We start from the raw sequence: 23429 nt of genomic DNA, 5'->3' as shown, positions 1-23429 counted from the left end.
AGTGGCTCCTAGTCTCAGGGTTGATCTGATTGGCATTTAGAGAACAGTCCTATGTGTTATAATCTATAAAAGCAGAGCTGTTAGAAAGCACAGATCTCTATAAACCAGCTGGGTTCTAGGTACATTTATTTATTTACCTGTTATCAGTGAATAATATGAGGCCTCCTATAGACTGACTGCTTGTTAAGACTCCGTTCACTATAATCTAAACTTTATTGCTAAATGTAACACTTACTCATATTGTAAGACCATGGTGTTTAGTCAGTTCAATTCAGTGAGACTTTATTGGTATGACAAGGTCTGCAAGTGTTGCCAAAGTGTAAAAAAGAGGCAAATGGATGCAGGTGTCCAGCTGGTGGAATGATTTGTCATGCACTCCCCTTGACTCGGCCCAAGGTCCCCCTGCAGCGTAGCACACCGGAGAGACTCAGATCAGCCAGTGAGGGCCCTCATTTATCTGTTAGAAGTAGCAGAGAGCCATCCAGGATATGGCTACATATTCTGTTTGAGGCTTGATCCTCTGTGTCCATTTCTGATCTGCTGGCAGGTTGCTGCATAGTGCGATGTCATCTCTCTCTTTTCTCCCAGGGTCAGGAGTGGTTTTACATCATCTTTTTTTGATGGGACACCTTTTGACTTCTGAATACTTGAGGAAGTCTCTTTTCAGTCATATTTCGGACACTGGTGCAGAAAGTGCCTCCTGTCTCAATTTCTTCTGTCTCTCATTGGTTGCATAGTCTGTCTTCTGTGGGTATGGATCACAAGACAGTTGAGAACAGCAGATGGTGAGCTTTTTCAGAGGTTATGTTAACAAGAACAGGTTTCAGAGTGGTAGCCATATTAGTCTATATCAGCAAAAACAACAAGGAGTCCTTGTGGCACCTTACCGACTAACAAATTTATTTGGGCAAAAGCTTTCTAGGGCTAAAACCCACTTCATCAGATGCATGGAGTGAAAAATACAGTAAGCAGTATATATATTACAGCACATGAAAAGATGGGAGTTGCCTTACCAAGTGGGGGGGAGGGGTGGTTGCCAGTGCTAATGAGGCCAATTCAATCAAGATGGAAGTGGCCTATTCTCAACAGTTGACAAGAAGAGGTAAATATCAACAGAGAGAAAATGGCTTTTTGTAGTGCTAACAAGGCCAATTCAATCAAGGTGGATGTTGCCCATTCCTAACAGTTGACAAGAAGGTATGAATATCAACAGAGAAAAAATTACTTTTTGTAGTGACCCAGCCACTCCAAATCATTATTCAGGCCTAATTTGATGGTGTCCAGTTTGCAAATTAATTCCAGTTCTGCAGTTTCTCGTTGAAGTCTGTTTTTGAAGTTTTTTTGTTGAGGAATTGCCACTTTTAAGTCTGTTATTGAGTTTCCAGGGAGATTAAAGTGCTCTCCTACTGGTTTTTGAATGTTACAATTCTTGATGTCTGATTTGTGTCCACTTATTCTTTTGTGTAGAGACTGTCCAGTTTGGCCAATGTACATGGCAGAAGGGCATTGCTGGCAGATGATGGCATATACCACAGTGGTAGATGTGCAGGTGAACGAGCCCCTGAGGGTGTGGCTGATGTGGTTAGGTCCTAGGATGGTGTCCCTTGAATAGATATGCGGACAGAGTTGGCAACAGGGTTTTTTGCAGGGATTGGTTCCTGGGTTAGTGTTTTTGTTATGTGGTGTGTAGTTGCTGGTGAGTATTTGCTTCAGGTTGGGGGGCTGTCTGTAAGTGAGGACTGGCCCAAGGTCTGTGAGAGTGAGCGATTGTCCTTCAGGATAGGTTGTAGATCCTTGATGATGTGCTGGAGAGGTAATTTTCCCTCTGTTGATATTCATCCCTTCTTGTCAACTGTTGAGAATAGGCTACTTGATTGATTTGGCCTCGTTAGCACTGACCCCCCCCCCACTTGGTAAGGCGACTCCCATCTTTTCATGTGCTGTAATATATATACTACTTACTGTATTTTTCACTCCATGCATCTGATGAAGTGGATTTTAGCCCACAAAAGGCTTATGCCCAAATAAATTTGTTAGTCTCTAAGGTGCCAAAAGGACTCCTAGTTGTTTTAACAAGAACAATCTCTCCCATAGGCCAGAACGGACCATTATGACCATCTAGTCTGACCTGCATAACACAAGCCATAGAATCTCACCAGTAATTTCAGCATCATGTCCATAACTTCTAGTCGGGTTAGAATATCTCTTTAAGAAAGGCCAACAATCTTGATTTAAAGACTTCAAGTGATGAAGAATCTACCACATCCCTAGGTAAGTTGTTCCAATGCTTAATTACCCTCATTGTTCAAATTTGCACCTTATTTTCTTATTGAAATTTGTCTAGCTTCAATTTCCAGCCATGGGATCTCATTACACCTTTGTCAGCTAGATTAAAGAGCCCTTTGCTATCAGAAGTCTCTTCCCTACAGAGGTGCTTGTAGACCATGATCAAGCTTTTGTGATTTTTGTTCTGTTCAGTCCAATGCAATTCAGAGGAACAAGAAATTCATGGTTGTAGTTTGAGTTGTACCCAGAAGACAACAGAATTTGCATGAGCCTTTAACAGAAGTAGCTTACCTGTTTGCACACAATGTACATGCTGCATTCAGCCTTCTGCCCAGGCTTTCTAATCAAACTCTAGCTCATACCCTGTAGATCACTGGACTGGAGTACAAAGTTTGCACTGATAATTCATATCCTCTGTTTACTTTCCCACTGCTCTCTGAATTACAATGTCATGGGCAAAAGGGGTTCCCTGCAGGGGCTGCTCTAGCTATAGGCAAAGCAGGCAGCTGCCTGGGGCAGCTGGTGCAAATCTGAGTGATGCTGCAAGCCAGGTCACGACGCTACTCACTCAAATTTGAGTGAATGGCACTGAAACCTGGTGCTTGCTCCCCATACCCCACTTCTACAAACCATCAGAAGGCTCATCATGCACCCTAAGAAAGTCCAAGACCACCCCCAGTTGAGAACCTCTATTCTAGCAGGTAGAAGATAGCACATTGAAGTTTTGCCTTGGCGGCAGATTGTCGAGTGGCCTCCAATCCCTAGTCTAAATTCCCCTCTGCTCTATGTGAAAACTAGTTTTGCCCGTGTCATTTAGGAGCTTGAGGAATAGGTGTCTCCCCATCTAACTATATATACAAGCTTCCTCTGACTGCCTTTAGTGAGCCAATTTCCTTCCCCAGCTAGCTTGTCAGGGCTGTGCGTATTCAGTCTCCCACTGAATAGGCACTGCAGAGTGGCAGGGAGACTAACAATATCTGCTAGACTAGTCTAAACAGTGTGGGGGACTAGGTGAAAACTACATGCACAAGGCAGGTGGTCTGTGTGAAAGTTTTCCCCCCTAAATACTATGCATTTTCTGTAGTGACATAATATGTGTATCATAAGGAGATATTTTCAATTCCGTTAAAGTGAGCTGTAGCTCACGAAAGCTTATGCTCAAATAAATTGGTTAGTCTCTAAGGTGCCACAAGTACTCCTTTTCTTTTTGCGAATACAGACTAACACGGCTGCTACTCTGAAACTTGTAATTGCTCTCTGTGTTTCATAGTAAAATGACTCGGGGGAGAGATTTCATTAGAGTATTTTGGACAGAAGAATGGATATTAAAAGGAATTACTACAGTACAGTGGGAGGTCTGGGCTTTTCACACCTCAAACATTATCCCTGTCCCATACAGCATGGGGGCTTTAGGATGTGGTTTTCTCAGTCATTATGAACCTAAAATATAGTATAAATCAAGGTACACACTAACGCACCCATACCCCTGGCCTTGTCTAGATTAGGATTTAAAGGATGTTAGCACACAACTAAGATGTTCTAAACTGTGTTAACACCTGAGCTCCCCTCTAGGCATTTAACGCAACCAGTTTAACACGTCAGAGTATACATTGCCTTGTCTGCACTAGCCTTTTTGAATGTGTTTGTTGGCAATATGCCTTATATCCTATTCCAGACAAGAGCTTTCAGTTTGTGCCCAGAACTCAGATGCCACCACTGCTGGGAAACAGACCAAGGGCTGAGATCCAAGAAGGTATTTACGTGCCTAACTCCCATTGTACTGGCCTGTAAATGAGCACACCAAGCATCACACTTTGCTGCAACATCTGCAGCAAATCCACAGTCAATAGAAATGGTCAGAGACATTTGGACAAAATAAAGAGTCATAAAGAACCTTTACCCAAAACTCAGACTGCTTCCTCATTTGAGCTTCAGGATTAGTTCAGGTAAGTGAAGAGAGAAAGGACTTCTTCCCCTGCACCACCCTCTCCTCTCAGATTGGCAGATTCAGATGGCAATGAGCTGGATCATCAGTGCTAGTGCCTAAGCTAGGCACTGCAGGGGCTGACATGTTGGCAACAAGATGATTGTGACCATTTAGATCAAGCAGGGTGATGGGAAGGGAAAGGATAGCAAGGGCAAAGTACAGCAGGTGTTCACACCCCTCATATGTCTCGTGTGTTGGCTACATAACAAAGTGGGACATCAAATAAGGTCCACAAATGTGGACTCCCTCTGATGAAGAATGCAAAGGTGGGCAGCTCAGAAGCCTTAAACCAAGACTGGATAAACAGTGGTGCCTAAAAGTTAAGCACAAAAACTAAAATCCAGGGGAGTTGTGGGAGCTCAGCACCTAAGACAACCAGGACATTTATTCAGGTGCCTAAACATGGATTTAAGTGCCTAACTTTAAGCATTTACATTTGAAAATGTTGGCCTCGGTGCATATTTGATGGAATGATGGAAACACCTTTCAGCAACAGGCATGGGCTGATTTCCACTTGCACTATGTACCATGGCTACAGTTTGTGGTATTGTATAACCATGTGGCTATTATGGGGAATTGAGTTTCTTTCTTGATTGCTGGCTGCTCTGTGGTGTTTTGGACATATTTAGATTGCTGGCTCTTACTGCTTGCCTGCACTACTCTGAGGATGAGATACAGGTATTTGCACAGCCTTTCACCCTTATTTATCATGTTTATTACAGTAATATCTAGGGGGCAACCATGAAGAGGACCCCATTGTTCTATGGAACTGCACACACACAGAGAATAAGACAATCCCTGCCCCAAAGAGCTTACAATCTAATAGACAAGACAAAGGGTGGAGGAAAAGGTGAGAACATACAATCAAAGTGAACAATGAGATGGCAGCAAACATCATGTTAGTTTTGAAATTAGGTGTTTATTATTTAAATCCTTTCCCCGGGGTTATATTATGAGGGGATTAGTTAGATGGAAAGAAAGGAAAAGACTGGGCTGGAGAGTGTAAGGGTGAGAATGTACAGCGTGAAAATGGCAGAAAGCAGTCTGATGACAGCACTGGTCCTTGCTTGAACCATGGTCCCTTTGTGCAGCTGCTGTGCCAGCTTCAGGCTCTGGCTGGCTCCTCCCTGCCATTTCTTTCCCAATCATAGAATCATAGAATATTAGGGTTGGAAGAGACCTCAGGAGGTCATCTACTCCAATCCCCTGCTCAAAGCAGGACCAACACCCACTAAATCATCCTAGCCAAGGCTTTGTCAAGCTGGGCCTTAAAAACCTCAAAGGATGGAGAATCCACCACCTCCCTAGGTAACGCATTCCAGAGCTTCGCCACCCTCCTAGTGAAATAGTGTTTCCTAATATCCAACCTAGACCTCCCCCACTGCAACTTGAGGCCATTGCTCCTTGTTCTGTCATCTGCCACCACAGAGAACAGCCGAGCTCCATCCTCTTTGCAACGCCACTTCAGGTAGCTGAAGGCTGCTATCAAACCTCCCCTCACTCTTCTCTTCTGTAGATTAAATAACCCCAGTTCCCTCAGCCCCTACTCGTAAGTCATGTGCCCCAGCTCCCTGATCATTTTTGTTGCCCTCCACTGTACTCTCTCCAATTTTTCCACATCCTTTCTGTAGTGGGGGGACAAAACTGGACACAGTAATCCAGGTGTGGCCTCACCTGTGCCGAATAGAGGAGAATAATCACTTCCCTCGATCTGCTGGCAATGCTCCTACTAATACAGCCCAATATGCCGTTGGCCTTCTTGGCAACAAGGGCACACTGCTGACTCATATCCAGCTTCTCGTCTACTGTAATCTCCAGGTCCTTTTCTGCAGAACTGCTGCTTAGCCAGTCGGTCCCCGGCCAGTAGCGGTGCATAGAATTCTTCCTTCCTAAGTGCAGGACTCTGCACTTGTCCTTGTTGAACTTTATCAGATTTCTTTTGGCCCAATCCCATATGGCTGAGGGGAGGGAGACAGTGAGTAGCCCTTCCCCCCAAACTCTAGGTCCAGAGGTGACCTAGAGTTTGGGGGGGACCATCACAATAAGCACACAACTGGTTTATTTCTTTACACGGCTGGGGTTGTGGCTTTAGTACAGAGGTATCAAACATACAAGACACAGGTTGCACAGCCTCTTTGTGGTCCAAATGGCATATTCAGGATCAGCAGAATCTCAGCTTTTATTATTAAAAAGAACGTTTCTTGCTTTCAGGGTTCTGAAGAAAATCTTCCAACTGCAAACCCATGTTACTTGTGCAGTGTTGTCTGAGTCTGCAGAGAGCCTGAAACACTGTCTCAGAGGTGTGACCTTCTCTGCCTACTATTAATCTCACTGTAGTGTTAACTCTGTAAACTAATGAGACTTTAGATACCAGTACATTAACTATATCTTTGCTTAATTTAGCAATGGAATGGGGGTAGGAATTGACCCCAAATTGGAAGATATTACAGGGAAAGAAACACTGGGAAGAAAGGAGGAACAACCTAAAGCCAGGGAAGAGGGAGAGAAAGGAGGATGAGAAAGCAAGAACAACAAATTGCAGAAATAGCAAGGCTCCTAGTGGGGAGCAGAATCTTCCTCCAGTTGAGGCAGAATATCCCTCTAAGCCAAGGGACTGAACACAATAAAATAACTAAAAACTTAGTTTATAGGCTAGACTCCCAAATCTCCCATTGACCTCCATGGGCGATATGCTGTGGGTTGAAGACATATGCAGTCATGCATTTTTATATGCCCTACAGACCATAATTAAAAAGGGATTTTTGTATCTCTCCCCAGAATGACTTTTACACCCCTGCCTTGGTGAACATAGCAGCATAGTTGTTTTTCATCCTGGCTAGCAAGCTCAGTCCTCAGGTGAGTTTTTACCAAGCTCTGCTTGTGGATAATTATTCCCTTCCCTTTAGTTGCTCTTAGCCAAGCTGTGAACATTTAGTTCTTTCATTCTTTTCTCATAAAATTTCCAATATTTGATATTACAGTGCAGCCAGAGATTTTCCATTGCTATTTACTTTGGGACTGATCAGATGTAGTACAATTATAGGCATGCACCATACACCAGGCTTAGCTATAGTCCTTGTTAACATGACGCTCCCAATTAAATGCAGTTTTAGTTTCCCTAGTACTGTGCTGAGCCTTTAAGACCCCACTCTTAACTATTTTCAAAGCAAATTCAAAAAGAAGGACAACTGCTTTGAAAAATTTAATGCTAGTTCTCTGAACATCTTTTAAAATAACAGATGTGAATGCAGAGATCTCCAAATGAAAAGCCGGGGCGTGTGCAGTTCCAGGAGTTTCCCTTGCAGCTGTAGCTGTCTCTACATCTGAGATACGGCGGGCAGATGTGGCATAGCCTCCGTGCACACAAACATGGGCCCAGATCAGTAGGAGGGATCTACAAAGGGGCAGTATTGTGAACAAAAAGGCATCAGGAGTTTAATAGATTTGTTAAAGGTCGCTTTAGAAACGTACAACAGATTTGGAGGATTAAAAAGGGATTTTAGTTGTAGCAGCAGCAATGCTAGTAACTGTCCCATCTCCAAGAACAGAATTTGAGGCAGCATCTGGGAGGAAGTCTGGTTTGGTATTGTGGCTGTTTTTAAAGTCCCTTCCATTCTCTCTCACCCACAGATGCATAGAATGCTATGTGTAGCTTGACTAACTGTAACTGACCACATGAAGTTTTAAAAGATCACGCCGGGTTTTTCAGGCAAGGTCATATTTTAGGGGAGATTTTCAGAGGTACACATGGAAGTTAGATGCCCAACTCCCTAACTATTCTTTGTGCCTTTGAAATCTTTCCCTTGGCATATACACTGGTCTTAAACGAGTTTAATAATATAGACCTTGGATCCCAGTAAATCAAAAGGGATGGGATTGAAAAAAAATTCTGTAAATCAAACAGCTACTTTTAAAAAAGTGATTTTGAAGTAATTCTTGTTTTGGAAAATAAGCTCCTCAGTCTGATATGCTGTTGTGAGAGAAAAGGCAGCTAGCAGCAGGCTCTCCCATGCCCACTGGGGACAGGGAATCTATTGTAGAATTCATGCTAGCCCAAACAATGCTGCACCCACCCTAGAATAGGGCCCATATTTTTAAAAGGTATTTAGGTGTTGCTGTGCATGCAATGCCTAATGATTTAGAAGCTTGAGTCTCGTTTTCAAAAGGGATTTAGGCACTTACAAGCCTAAATCCTATTCAATCACTTTTAAAAATGAGACTTGAGCTTCTAAATCGGTTAGGTGTTGTAACACTGAGTGCAGCAACATTTAAATAGCTTTAAAAATCTGGGCCTCGGAAAACAATTGTAGCACTGCAAGTATGTTAGTTTCAAGTGGAGACCTCTTGGCCCTGTAACTGCGAGTCAACAGTTTACAGTCTGTGCACAGACACAATTTAAGCTGGCTTGAGAGCTTATGGGGTGGGGCAAAAGTGGGTTGGGCAGCTTAAAAATCATGCTCTATCTTAGGTCCATAGTTAGCTACAGCAAATGTTGTTCTAACACTGCACGGCCTTATACACAAAGGCTAGATGAACTCTGTTAGAACATTGAAGCATTCTTTTAAAGCATGGTTTCTAATTGTGGTAATTTAGATGGTGGAGACGGCTCTTGCTGTAACTGTCTGAAAATTGGCAAAGAGTCATGCGGCACCTTATAGACTAACAGACGTATTGGAGCATAAGCTTTCGTGGGTGAATACCCACTTCGTCGGATGCATGTTTCAAGTTCAAGATGAGTGAATCTGCATCTACCCTCCAATGTTACAGCTGTACAGCACCATACCCTCTGGGATGTGTGCTGTTGGGATGTTTGAATCCAGTGCTGTATTTCTGTAACAGTGTTCCAGGGTATAACCATTGGATACCAGGCGCTAGGCATTTCCAGTGGGTGGCTTACTCAAGTACTTGAACAGTACACGTACATCACTTAAAATGCTCCACAAGAGGCAATTACAAAAATCCCTCATGAACCAGAGAGAAACATGGAACTCAGTCATTCATCAGCACTGACTGCATGGTTTTTCTTTTTAATAGAAATTAAATTACTTGCTTAATATACATAATGTAATGTTTACTTTCCAGTCTAGTAGCTTTTCAATACTTGCTTTCAAGTCACATGGCAAACACTGTACAAAAATGATAATAAAGAGAAACCGATTGGTGAACACAGTCTGTGTTTGAAACACTAGAACCAGAAAGGGTTAGGTTTATCTAGAGCTAACACATAGCAAAGGATACATATCACGCAGACCCATTCCAGTATAACCATGCATTACCAGGGAGTGCTCTAAAGTCAGCTACATACAACTGGTTTCTAATGGAGCAGGAAGACAGAACCCTAAAGTACGTAGAGGGATGCTCTATCGGGTACCATAGCCGTAGTAGAAAGATTCATCAGAACGGTATCCATATGCAGTCGCAGGGCGGCCAGGAATACAAGCTGGCTGACCAAATGCATCCACTCCAATGCTGGGGAAGGGAAAAAAAAGAAGAGAGAAACTGATGTTGATGCTTGTGTTTCACATACAGGAAGTGCGCTCAAGGGCTGGGGCTCTCAAACTTTTTCCATAGGGCAGACCACATTCAAAGGTACTATCTTGAGCACCAACTCCCTTTGGACTCAAGATTCTGCAGACCCTCTCTCCCAGTCATGATCAGGTAATATCTCTGTAGAGATTAAGACAGCTCCTGAAAAGGAAAAGTAACACTAGGAAAGTATTTGATGGATTCTTTTAATAAAATGTTACTAGTTGGGAACAGAAGAGCCTGTATCACGTGACTAGCCAACGTTCTGTGGACTACACTTTTGGAACTTCTGGTTTAGTGGGCAATGCAAGGGATTGGGTGATGGGATTCCTAGATCCTGCTATACTATTAATTCAGTAGCAAGTCACTTCACTATGACTCAATTTCCTTGACTATAAAATGAGGATAATACTTCCCTGTCTGAGAGGATTTTAATATATTGCTATAATCCAACATTGTTGAAAACTGATATTGATGCAAAGCCCTCTGCTAACTGTATACAACAAACCAAATAGTCAAATTATCTTCTGACCAATGGATAGAAACCCCAAAGTTATTGAGGAAATGGCAACTGCAAATATGGCACTGATTATGTACTAGGTCAGAAATTCACACCATGGTTTCTGAAGTGATAAGACTGACATCCAAAGGGCAGACAGACTTTATCATGTACTAAAGCCCTCTATGTTCTAGCCAGACTGAAGGTTAATTTGGTCTTCATATACAGTATCATTTTTCACCCTCTAGCTGTCCCAAATCAGTGAGTTAGATATAAAAGTGACAGATATTCTACATTCAGCAATAGCTCTGAGGTAGGAGACAGAGGCAGAGAAAAAAAGTGAATGTTGGCCAAGACACTGGATTATTGTATACTCTTTGGTATTATGCCATCTTTTACACTTGCACCTGAATAGACAGAGATGGACAAAAAGGACCTCAGTGTAGTGTCTGACTAGAACTACGGGGGAAGGAGCTGAACTTCTCACACAAAGACATTAAAGGGCTAGTGGCCACCAGTGCTTAAAGTGGGGAAGAGGTGCACTTTATTACTGCTGCCATTATCCTGCACATACTGAACACAGTTGTTGTAGACCACAATAGCATTAACATGTAAAAGAAAGGGATACCCAGGATACACAGATTGGTAATATCTCAAGCCCTGATTCAGCAAAGCACTTAAACACCTTTAACTTCAAGCCCATGCTTGAGCTAAACTGGCGTCATGATCAACAGAGCACTGAGAAGACCATGTTCCAGCACTTTATCTTCACACAAACACTGCTTCCAGCAACATGAAACTGGGCAGGACCTAGGGATGAACATGAGGAGTTTGGTGCTTGACCAGTCAGGAAACCAGTGTACCTAAAGGATGCTACAATGATAATCCAGAGAGTGGAGGACTTAAGAGTGCCAGACCCGCTTCCCCAGGGACAGAGAATGGCCAATAAGCCAAACTGCAAAGGAGATGATTCCCCTTGAGATAAGCCACCCGAGAGGTTACAGCCAGATATACACCTAAAGGCTGTGTTAGTATGTCTATACTGGTATACTATGCTGGCAAAGCCCTCCTAGCGTGGATGCAGTTTATCCCAGCTTCCCTAAGCAAAATAAATCATACTGGATGAGCTATTGCCAGCAGGAGAGTGAGTTTGTGTGTGTGTGTGTGTGTGTGTCCCTGGGAAAAAAGAAAGGGGGGGGTGAGAAAGCCTGGATTTGTGCTGGACATGGCCCACCTTGATTACCATGCACATTGTAGGGAGAGTGGTCACTTTGGATGAGCTATTACCAGCAGGAGAGTGAGTTTGTGTGTGTATGGGGGTGGAGGGGGGTGAGAAAACCTGGATTTGTGCTGGAAATGGCCCACCTTGATTATCATGCACATTGTAGGGAGAGTGGTCACTTTGGATGAGCTATTACCAGCAGGATAGTGAGTTTGTGTGTGTGTTTTTTGGAGGGGGTGAGGGGGTGAGAGAACCTGGATTTGTGCAGGAAATGGCCCACCTTGATTATCATGCACATTGTGTAAAGAGTTGTCACTTTGGATGGGCTATTACCAGCAGGAGAGTGAGTTTGTGTGTGGGGGGGTGGAGGGTGAGAAAACCTGGATTTGTGCTGGAAATGGCCCAACTTGATGATCACTTTAGATAAGCTATTACCAGCAGGACAGTGGGGTGGGAGGAGGTATTGTTTCATGATCTCTGTGTGTATATAAAGTCTGCTGCAGTTTCCACGGTATGCATCCGATGAAGTGAGCTGTAGCTCACGCTCAAATAAATTGGTTAGTCTCTAAGGTGCCACAAATACTCCTTTTCTTTTTACTGGTAAGAGTGCAATTTTGCCAGAATAACCACGTCTACACTAGGACCTTCTGCCAGCACAGCTGTGTCAGTCTTGGATCACACCTCTTCATGCTTCTGACAGACAACTACCAGCATGAGTTTATATTGTAGACCTGGCCTACTAGCGTTCTGCTCCAAATCAGGATGCAGTGGTTCTGAGAGCTGTCTTTTTCTCCCTGAACCAGGAGTGTTATTGTCACACTTCACTAATTCACCACGGCCCTGGGGAAGGCCTGGAGTGCCATGCTGAACAAATTCCTCAGGAAGGTGAGGAGTCAAATAACACTGGTACATGCTCTAGTGTCCTGTCTGCTTAGGGTGGGGACAAGCTAAAGAGCATGGTCTGCGGCCTACACTGGCTTCCCCTTCCTTACTGGAACCACTCCAAATTTCTGGGACTCTTTTACAAAGCCCTATGGGAAAGGGCATGTGATCTTCAAGACTGCCTCACTTTCCAGGTCTCTCTGCAGCAGCTGCAGTCATCCAGCAGACTAGCAGGGAGCACTAGGTATGGCCTTCTCAACAGCAGGCTTGAGCCAAATGAGACCACGGAGGGTCCTATCCTCACCATCTCCAGACACACCTCTTCTCCAGTCCCCGAAGAATCAAAGACAATCAAACACTGCATTCAGAAATAAACCAACCATGATTACAGCCAAGGTAGGCCAAAGAATGGAAGCTTTCAATTATGATAATCTCAAAATTTACTAACATACTGTAGGTAAGGGAAAATGTGTCTGAAAATGCCTGATTCTCTATCTGTTATGGTAATGTAAATCCATGGATGTCAGTGGCATTACACAAGTGTAAAACTGGGGTGATAGGGTAGAATCAAGTCCATACTTTTTGTTAACCACTGTCCCTTTAAGCCAGAACTTCAGTTCAGGAATACTTTTTCTTCTTTCCTTCCACAAATTCTCAAACCGTTGACTTATCCACTTCAGGCTCTACAGTCAAATAATTTGTAATTTTAAAAAGTAACTTGTTATAGTTTGCAGTGTTGGTCCCAGGATATTAGAGAGACAAGGTGGGTGAAGGCTCAAAAGGTTGTCTCTTTCACCAGCAGAAGTTGTTCCAATAAAAGATATTCCCTCACCCACCTGGTCTCTCTAATTTGTTATAGGAAACTCAGTTCTTCATTTTATTTATTTTTTACATTGGTGTTTTGTCTGTGATTGATGTTACATCAGTTTTGGATAATTTACTATTTATTATTGTGGTAACAACTAGAGACCCATCACATCTGTGATCGTTTTAGAGTAACAGCTGCACAAGTACTCCTTATCTGTGATCGTGACTCTCATTCCTGAAAATTTTAGGCTGGGAAGACACTATATATATGGCAGGGGGACCACACTATTGCCAGCTGAAGGCTGCTTCGGCGATTAGTCAGAAACCCAAAGACCACACCTGTTTTGCATAAAACAGAATCAGGTGCAGCCCCTTTCAACTTTAATGTGGTGGAATGCGGGGAAGGAGATGCAGGTCCCAAATGGCTACTTAGTTCAAGACAAAACTCAGCATCCTCACTCATACTCAGATTTCCTAAGGGCAGATTCTCCTAATTAAATATGAAAGTGGCTGCACCTAGCACTGCAGAAGTGTGTGGGTTTCTTCTGGCCTTTGTCCTCCTTAATACAGTATATGATACCAAAAAAAGGAGTGGAATATTGTGCTGGCCACAAGTACTATTCACCACTAGATGGCACTCTCTCATTACAGAATATTGCCAAGTACTTCCAACTATTTCCAGTTTAGTAATCCTTATTTAAACAACTTCTAAATGTATCTAAATGGATAAAAAGTTAGGCACAAAAACATGACTTCAATTACATTCTCAGCAAATCAATTTTTTCCCCTTTTTGTAAATGTGTAAGTAATTAGGTACAGGTCCCTACAGGTTAAACTTTGAGCAGCATCAGTTATTTCCAAATGGTTCTGACATATGGTAGTATCCTGAAGAAAAATGTAAGAGATGGATCAGCTGATAACTACTTCAGAGATTGCATTAAAAAAAAGAGAACAGAAAATTATATTAAACTCACCCCCCCTCCAGAAAATGGTGCACTAGCTAAACATTTTCCTTAGGTAAATGAATCCTTTTCTATGCCTCAGAAAATACTGGTTTTGCTTTCAAGTGAGTTTAGTGCTCTTTAAAAGTCTCAGCCTACCCTCTTGGATGATTGGGATTGGTGGGCAGAGTCTACCTGAATGAAAGCCTCTCCATCCCTCCATCCCCTCAGCTGAGGGAGGGGCCACAGAACCCAGAAAATAACTGAGTACCAGGGACAAAAAGTGAACTATCAGGGGCCAGCACTGCAGACTGAAGTTCTGGTGATACCCAGAACAGCTATACTAAGAGCAATGACAGCGTAAGCATGCCCCATGCCTGCGTTCTGCTGCAATCTTGACCTGGAAAGGCCACCTTGATAATGGAGAAAGGAGTTTAGTATCCATGTCTCACTGAGTTGTTCCACACCTCTGCCAAGGATGGAGCCAGTTGTGATGTTGGGGTTTAAGATGTCCACTAGTGACTGGACTGAGAACTTGCTTCATGGATTCTTATTTCTACCTTAGACCCTAGACTATCCCATGCTTTACTGCACATTGGGCTACCCACATTTGCCACCCGTGCCTGTCACCTGCCCTTCTCTTCAAATCTTCCCATTTCATGTTGAGGTGCTTAGAGTTAGATGTCATTCAGAATTGTTTGTTTCCATGTTATTCGCAGTCTTCCTCGCTTTCTTCTTTTGTTTTCTGCTGTCTTCTTTTGTAGATTTGTGAGCAGGTGCCGTATCCAGTAATTTTTCTAACTTCTTCATTCTTCTTCCTATCTCTATTTGTTATTCCCAATATTCTTCTCAGACATTAGTGATGAAATGCATCCAGCTTTTGTGTATCTTTCTTAGTAAGTTGCCATGTCTCACTGAGATATGTTGTGATGGCAATAACAATTGCTTTTATTTCTACACTAGCAATCAAATCCAAACTTAACTAAAGAACTGGTATTAGTATTATTGATAGCACCTAAAGGAGTGCTGGGCACTATACAGAGCCCTATTCTGAAAAGGCAGTGACATATTTTAATGAAATCAAGCAAGTAATCCCAATCCTCCACCTCCTCAATCCCCCTTTAAAAAAAATCCATCATTTTCACTTCCCACTACACAGTTCAAATTGATACCTAATGGGAGCTCATTCATACCACATACATTTATCTAATAGAAACCGATCGCACAACATTGTAGTGAGTCTGGAACAAGTGAGTTTCTGAAATTGCCCTAATCTATAAACTCTTAAGGCATCTTTGTCTTAAATTTTTTTTTATTTGATGGGAGCAGTTGGTGACTGTGCTCACCACACAGCAAAAGCACCACTATTTTCTCACGGATGGTTTACCAACATGTCTGGGACTCATGGAGTTAAACAGGGAACACAACTAATTATTATGTAATGCTAACCTCAGCTGCTGGTTCATTTTGAGACCCTTTAAAATATGAACTGTGTATTTTACCCCTATGCACTCTCTTAATGATTTGTTTTTTTTAGACTGAAATCACTTCCAGCCATCAGTTATACTCGCGGTCTCTACACATGCACTTCTCCAAGCACAAATATTTCTTTTTCCTATTGGTCTGCCAGCCCCTGTCAGAGCAAATTTCACTTTAAACTAAATGCAATGATACTTAAAACCTCTTGGATTACTCAGGCTGCTGGCATGATCTATGACCTTCCCAAAATGACAGCTGAACTTTCTAATTTGCTTGTACGGCTGGGGAACCGAAGAACACATGCCAAGGGGGAAAATGCTCCTAATGTGCATGAGTGAAGAGAGATTTCTTAACAGCTTTATTTATTGATATTTACCTTGATTCATAATGTACAAAAATAATGTGCCTGTCCTGGGCCCATGGTGCCTAGGAGACATTTTAAAATACAAAAATACAATCAAACAATACTAGCAATGTCACCCTTATCCAAGCCAGGAAATGCCAAGCAGTATCCCCCTTCCCCACATATACCGGCTCTCCTTGTACCCGTCCCTCGCTCAAAGCCTGAGAGAACAGACAGGCTTTGTAGTAGGCCTGGAAGATTGGGCTGTTTCAGACCAGGGGATGAGGGTATTCCAGTTCAGGGTCTCGCACTGGCTGTAACTCTATGGTGCAGGCAGAGAACAGGGCTCTCTAGGTTCTTCCACATTAGGAAAATTAGCATCCGTATTACAAAAATGGCCAGCGATGGTGTACATGACAGTGGTAAAGACACCTCAGCCCTGCCTATACCGGTGCTCAGACCATTCTGAGCACTGGTGCTGACAGTTACTGCAATATGGGTACTAATTCCTGAAGTGTAGGCAAGCCCTCAGAGTGGCAGCTCCCAGGTCATTTGGGACTTTATGAGTCAAAAGAAACATTTTGAAATCTATCTGGAAATCCAAAGTAGCCAGCACAGAACCCAGGGCACCCATGTTGTGTGCTCCCAGCAGAAAATACTGCTGAGGACACAGGCAGCCTCACTATACACCAGCTTCAGTCTCAGACTGCATTTAAAGATACCATATAGCAGCATGCAGAGTGCACTGCAATAATCAAATGGATGACACACACATGAATGAGGAAAGCCAGGTCCACATCTGAAAGAAGAGGTTGCAACCTCCTGATGAAGTGGAGATGGACATAGGCCTTCTGGCAACTGCTGATACATGACCCCACAGCAGTTGGGGAAATTGTATTTCAGAACTTGAATATAGATTTAAGAGCTTGACTTTAGGGACCTAAATAAGAATTTTTTTGGCCTCTGTTGCATGTTTGGCACCCAAAAACACAGGGACCAAAAATAATTGGCCACTGAAAACAGGAGGTCAAGGTCACATACAGTGTTAGTGTCAGAGCCAGGATTAGAAGACAGGTGTCTTCAAATCCTAGTCCTGCTCAGAAGACCAGCCAACCCCCACTACCTACATATTTTGCATGAATCAGATTGATGCAAGATCCACCTGTAATTTTGACAGGCACTAAACTAATCAATGGGAACACATTTTAAAAAGGTCTCCATTTAGTACAAGTGCAAATGTTTATCCACACACGCAAGGTGGGACCTTGATCCAGAAAAGCACTTATGTATGAGCAGAACTTTGCGCTCATTAATAGCTCTATGGACTTCTGTCGGACTACTCACATGCTTAAAGCTACTTCTGTGCTTAGGTGCTTTGCTGAACTGAAGTTCATTTGCACGCATAACTATGCAACACATGTACACACATGGGATCCAATCCTGCTCCCACTGATTTATAACTGTGATCTGGCAAAACTTCCACAGACGTCAATGGAATCAGGATTAGGCCCATGTTTTTGGGTGTGCAGGATCTTTGAAAACTTGGCCGCAGTGCTGCCCACAGACATGGAGCTCCCTTTTTGAGAATCACTTGCATACCTTATTATGATGAATATTTTAAGAATACGGTTTAAAATGTGCAAGGTTCTCCCCCCATACACACAATTGGTATTCACAATCATCTTATCCTCAGAGTCCTATCATTTCACTTCTGAAAGAGAATCTATTAGTCAGTGACAGTATTGTTGATAACATATGGTACTGTTGCAGTTCTAGCCATCCTGCTGTAAAATCCTATGCCATAAAACTGTGGAATGCATAAACTGTATCAGGTTAGCTGTGTATAACAGAGAGGATGAATTATGTTCAATACATAGGAGAAGACTGTATTTTTCACTCTTGGGGTACCCAAGCCATGAAAGTGAAACACCACTCACCATAACTTTGAGACATAAGCCCAGCATTATAATACATAAATAATGAACTGCATCTAAATTGTATCATACTTGAGTGCCAACACGAGACAGGACTGGATAGTGTTTAAGTCTGTATTTTCTCTCCTCTCTTGGTAGCTCTCATTTTTAAGTGCTGATGAAAGGTACTAGATTGAAAGCCCAAGAGCCTTTATCTGCAGGTAAGGCACTACAAGCTTCTCAGTGTGTTGCCCCCCCCATCCCACCCCACCCCACCACACACACCAAGACCACCTTTAGAGTTGGGAGGATCGTTCAGTAGCCACGTTAGTTCCCTGGTCTTTCTGCTGAGACTGCCAACCAAGTGCCAGCTAGGATGAACGTTTTGTGATGGACCCCTGTTCACTAAGTAACGGATCAAGGCCACTATGCTAGTGTCACACAGGTCACTTAGCATTCAGATGGTAGCTACTCATGGTTGCTTGGACTCTGGTAACCAAAGAGACGAAAGGTTCCACAGACCCACTATATAATAGTCTGATGCAGCTACTTCTCTGTTTCTCCTTAATTGTCCACTAACTTGTTCTGCCCTTCAACTTGTGAGAGCAAATCCTGGGAGACAGAATATAATTTTTTTTAAAAGTCAGAGGTTTTTATATGTAATAACATATCCCATAAACTATAGTCATGAGCAGTAATATGATATGATCATGGCATGATAAACCACAAATATTTTAAATTCTGTATCTCATGGCCCCACCTTCCTTCTTCCCTTTCTGTTTATTTTTCCCATACTTTGTCTCTCTCAAACTCAGCTTGGATGGAAGCTTTATGTAGCAATAAATGCACAGTTCCTGCCCCAAAGTGCCATGCACATCCGCAAACTAATATTAAATATTAATTACACAATTATATTAACATTAATGTTACAAAGTCAAGCACTCAAAAATTTGGAAATGCCAGAATTAAGGTTTTCTGTGCTCCCTTGTGCATATGCTTTATGATATAGTCTTTAATTAATCACTAGACCCATTAAATCGACCCCCCACTACATCGATCACAGCAGCATCGATCCCCGGTAAGTCTAGACATGGTCTGACTTACAGATGCAGCTGTGACTGCTCAGCACTTCTGTAAATCAGATTAAGGGTGTCAAGTCAGGTGCCTAAAGTTTGGTGTAAGTGACTTGCCCTGCATCACACAGGAACTCTGTGGCAGAGGCAGAGATGGAATCTAATGCTCTAGGGCAGTGGTTCTCAAAGCTGGTCCGCCGCTTATTCAGGGAAAGCCCCTGGTGCGCCGAACCAGTTTGTTTACCTGCCGTGTCCGCAGGTTCGGCTGATCGCGGCTCCCACTGGCCGTGGTTCGCCAGTCCGGCGTGCCAGGGGCTTTCCCTGAACAAGCGGTGGACTGGCTTTGAGAACAACTGCTCTAGGGTACCATTCAACTGCTTTAACCATGAAACCATCCATTCTTTTTCTGAAGTCAACTGCCTCATTCACTACACACTTTCCAACTTCTGCAACAAACGAGGCGGGGTCCTATAGACAACAGCCTCTTTATCTACACAGCTGTGATTTCTCCTGAGTGAGCCAGGGGTCCTAAAGGAAAAAGTAGCATGTGATCATGTAATTAAAGACTGTACCATAATGCATATGGACAAGAAGTCTCAATTAAGGTTGCAGAGACCTTAATTCCGACATGTTCTAATTTCAGAGTGCTTGATTTTGCAACTTTAATGTTCTTTTAATGTAGGCTGGTGGGTGGCTGTTCTCCCCCCATGTATTATTTACTATTCAATTTAAAAAAAAATTGAAAATACAAATTCCATCATGTGGCATCACAGCCCCCTTGCTTGCAGTTCAGGTGCCTTGACCTGCACCCGGAATGGCCTGTGGCAGCCCAGAACTACAACTGCATGGAAAGTCCTGTTCAGCTCTAGGCTACAGCATGCAAAAAGTGGAAACTACGTCAAATTACAAATAGGGCTGTCAAGCGATTAAAAAAATTAATCACGATTAATTGCACTGTTAAATAATAATAGAATACCATTTATTTAAATATTTTTTGGATGGTTTCTACATTTTCAAATATATTGATTTCTATTACAACATAGAATACAAAGTGTACAGTGCTCACTTTATTTTTTATTACAAATATTTGCAATGTAAAAAACAAAAACCAGTATTTTTTAATTCACCTAATACAAGTATTGTAGTGCAACCTCTATCAAGAAAGTTTAAATTACAAATGTAGAATTATGTACAAAAAATAACTGCATTCAAAAATAAAACAATGTAAAACTTTAGAGCCTAAAAGTCCACTCAGTCCTATTTCTTGGTCAGCCAATCGCTCAGACAAACAAGTTTGTTTACGTTTTCAGGAGATAATGCTGCCCACTTCTTGTTCATAATGTCACCTGAAAGTAAGAACAGGCGTTCGCATGGCACTGTTGCAGCTGGCATCACAAGATATTTACGTGCCAGATGTGCTAGAGTGTCATATGTCCCTTCATCCACCATTCCAGAGGACATGCGTCCATGATGATGACGTCTTCTGCTTGATTACAATAGAAAGCAGTGTGGACCGATGCATGGTTATTTTCATCATCTGAGTCAGATGCCACCAGCAAAAGGTTGATTTTCTTTTTTTGTGGTGGTTCGGGTTCTCTAGTTTCTGCATCGGAGTGTTACTCTTTTAAGACTTCTGAAAGAATGCTCCACACCTCATCCCTCTCAGATTTTGGAAGGCACTTCAAATTCTTAAACCTTGGATCGAGTGCTACAGCTAACTTTAGAAATTTCACATTGGTACCTTCTTTGCATTTTGTCAAATCTGCAGCAAAAATGTTCTTAAAATCAACAACATGTGCTTAGTTATCATCCGAGACTGCTATAACATGAAATATATGGCAGAATGTGGGTAAAACAGAGCAGAGACATACAATTCTCCCCAAAGGATATCAGTCACAAATTTAACAAACACATTTTTTTAACGGGCATCATCAGCATGTCCTCTGGAATGGTGGCCGAAGCATGAAAGGGCGTAAGAATATTTAGAATATCTGGCATGTAAATAACTTGCAATGCCTCCTACAAAGGTCCCAGGCAAATGCCTGTTCTCACTTTCTGGTGACACTGTAAATAAGAAGTGGGCAGAATTATCTCCTGTAAATGTAAACAAACTTGTTTGTCTTAGCGATTGACTGAATGAGAAGTAGGACAGAGTGGACTTGTAGGCTCTAAAGTTTTGCATTGTTTTGTTTTTGAGTGCAGTTATGTAAGAAAACAATTCTACATTTGTAAGTTTCATTTTCACGATAAAGAGATACAGTACTTGTACGAGATGAACTGAAAAATACTGTTTCTGTGGTTTATCATTTTTACAGTGAAAATATTTGTAATAAAAAATAAAGTGAGCAGTGTACACTTTGTATTCTGTTGTAATTGAAATCAATATATTTGAAAATGTAGAAAACCATCCAAAAATATTTAATAAATTTCAATTGGTATTTATTGTTTAACAGTGCAATTAAAACTGTGATTAATTGTGATTAATTTTTTTAATCACGCTTAATTTTTTTGAGTTAATCACGCGAGTTAACTGCGATTTATCGACAGCCCTAATTACAAAAGATGAATATAAACAAACAACATAAGTATGCAGGGACAAAATTAGAAAGGCCAAGGCACAAAATGAGATTAAACTAGCTTGACACAAAGGGTAAAAAGAAAACATTTTACAAATATATGAGAAGCAAGAGGAAGACCAAGGACAGGGTAGCCCCGTTACTCAATGGGGGGTGGGGGGACAATCACGGAAAATGTGGAAATTCCAGAAGTGCTAAATTACTCTTTTGTTTCAGTTTTCACCAAAAACGTTAGTAGCAATTGGACATCTAAGACAGTGAAAGTCAGTGAAAATGAGGTTGGATCAGAGGCTAAAATAGGGAAAAAAGTTAAAAATTACTTCAGACAATTTAGATGTCTTCCAGTCACCAGGGCCTGATGAAATACATCCTAGAATACTCAAGGAACTGACTGAGGAGATATCTGAGTCATTAACGGTTATCTTCAAAAAGTCATGGAAGACGGGAGAGATTCCAGAGGACTGGAAGAGGTCAATTAATATTAATATAGTGCCAATTTATAAAAAGGGAAATAAGGAAAACCCAGGGAATTACAGACCAGTCAGTAACTTAACTTCAATACCCGGAAAGATAATGGAGCAAATAATTAAGCAATCAAAATTTGCCAACACCTAGAAGATAATAAGGTTATAAGTAACAGTCAGCATGGATTTGTCAAAAACAATTTGTGGCAAACCAACCTAATAGCTTTTTTTAACCGGGTAACAAGCCTTGTGCATAGGAGGGAAGCAGTAGATGTGATATATCTTGACTTTAGTAAGGCTTTTTATACTGTCTTGCATGATCTTCTCATAAACAAACTAGGGAAATAGAACCTAGATGGAGCTACTATAAGGTGGGTGCATAACTAGTTGGAAAACTATTCCCAGAGAGTAGTTATTAGTGATTCACAGTCAAGCTGGAAGTGCATATGAAGTGGGGTCCCACAGGGATCAGTTCTGGGTCTGGCTCTGTTCAATATCTTCATCAATTATTTAGATAATGGCATAGAGTACACTTAAAGTTTGCGGAGAATACCAAGGTCAGAGGGGTTGCAAGTGCTTTGGAGGATAGGATTAAAATTCAAAATGATCTGGTCAAACTGGAGAAATGGTCTGAAGTAAATAGAATGAAATTGAGTAAGAAGAAATGCAAAGTACTCCACTTAGAAAGGAATAATCAGTTGCACACATACAAAAAGGGAAAGGACTGCCCAGGAAGGAGTACTATATAAAAGGATCTGGCCATTATAGTGGATCACAAACTAAAGGAGAGTCAACAATGTAACACTGTCACAAAAAAAGCAAACATCATTCTGGCATTTATTAGCAGGAGTGTTGCAAGCAAGACATAAGTATTAATTCTCTATTCCACACTGATTAGGCCTCAACTGGAATATTGTGTCCAGTTCTGGGCACCACATTTCAGGAAAGATGTGGACAAACTGGAGGAAGTCCAGAGAAGAGCAACAAAAATGATTAAAGGTAGAAAAAACATGACCTAAGAGGGAAGATTGAAAAACATTGGGTTTGTTTAGTTTGGAGAAAAGAAGACTGACAGGGGACATGATAACAGTTTTCACATAAATAAAAGGTTGTTACAAGAAGAGAGAAAAATTGTTCTCTTCAACTCTGAGGATAGGATAAGAAGCAACGGGGTTAAATTGCAGCAAGGGAGGTTCAGGTTGGACATTAGGAAAAACTTCCTGTCAAGGTAGTTAAGCACCGGAACAAATTGACTAGGGAGGTGGTAGAATCTCCATCATTGGAGATTTTAAAGAGCGGGTTAGACAAACACCTCTCAGGGATGGTCTAGATAATACTTAGTCCTGCCATGAGTGCAGGGGACTGGATTAGATGACCTCTCAAAGTCCCTTCCAGTCCTATGATTCTATGCTTAGTGTGGACAGACTCTTC

General features: G+C 42.0%; 1 protein-coding gene across 4 annotated transcripts in view; it reads right to left on the bottom strand.

Annotated features, from left to right (window-relative positions):
• Positions 1–235: 235 nt before the first annotated feature.
• Positions 236–23429, bottom strand: part of KIFAP3 (kinesin associated protein 3) — a 137981-nt gene continuing 114787 nt past the window's right edge. For 2 of the 4 annotated variants that reach the window (XM_073356364.1, XM_073356367.1), the window contains one exon: positions 9274–9742. In XM_073356364.1, the coding sequence (XP_073212465.1) occupies positions 9634–9742 (109 nt within the window). In that variant the 3' untranslated portion in view covers positions 9274–9633. The other 2 variants (XM_073356365.1, XM_073356366.1) reach the window with 2 other exon arrangements.

The sequence above is a fragment of the Lepidochelys kempii genome, chromosome 8, assembly GCF_965140265.1.
Source record: "Lepidochelys kempii isolate rLepKem1 chromosome 8, rLepKem1.hap2, whole genome shotgun sequence".
Lineage (NCBI taxonomy): Eukaryota > Metazoa > Chordata > Testudines > Cheloniidae > Lepidochelys > Lepidochelys kempii.
This window is presented reverse-complemented; position numbering and strand designations above follow the sequence as displayed.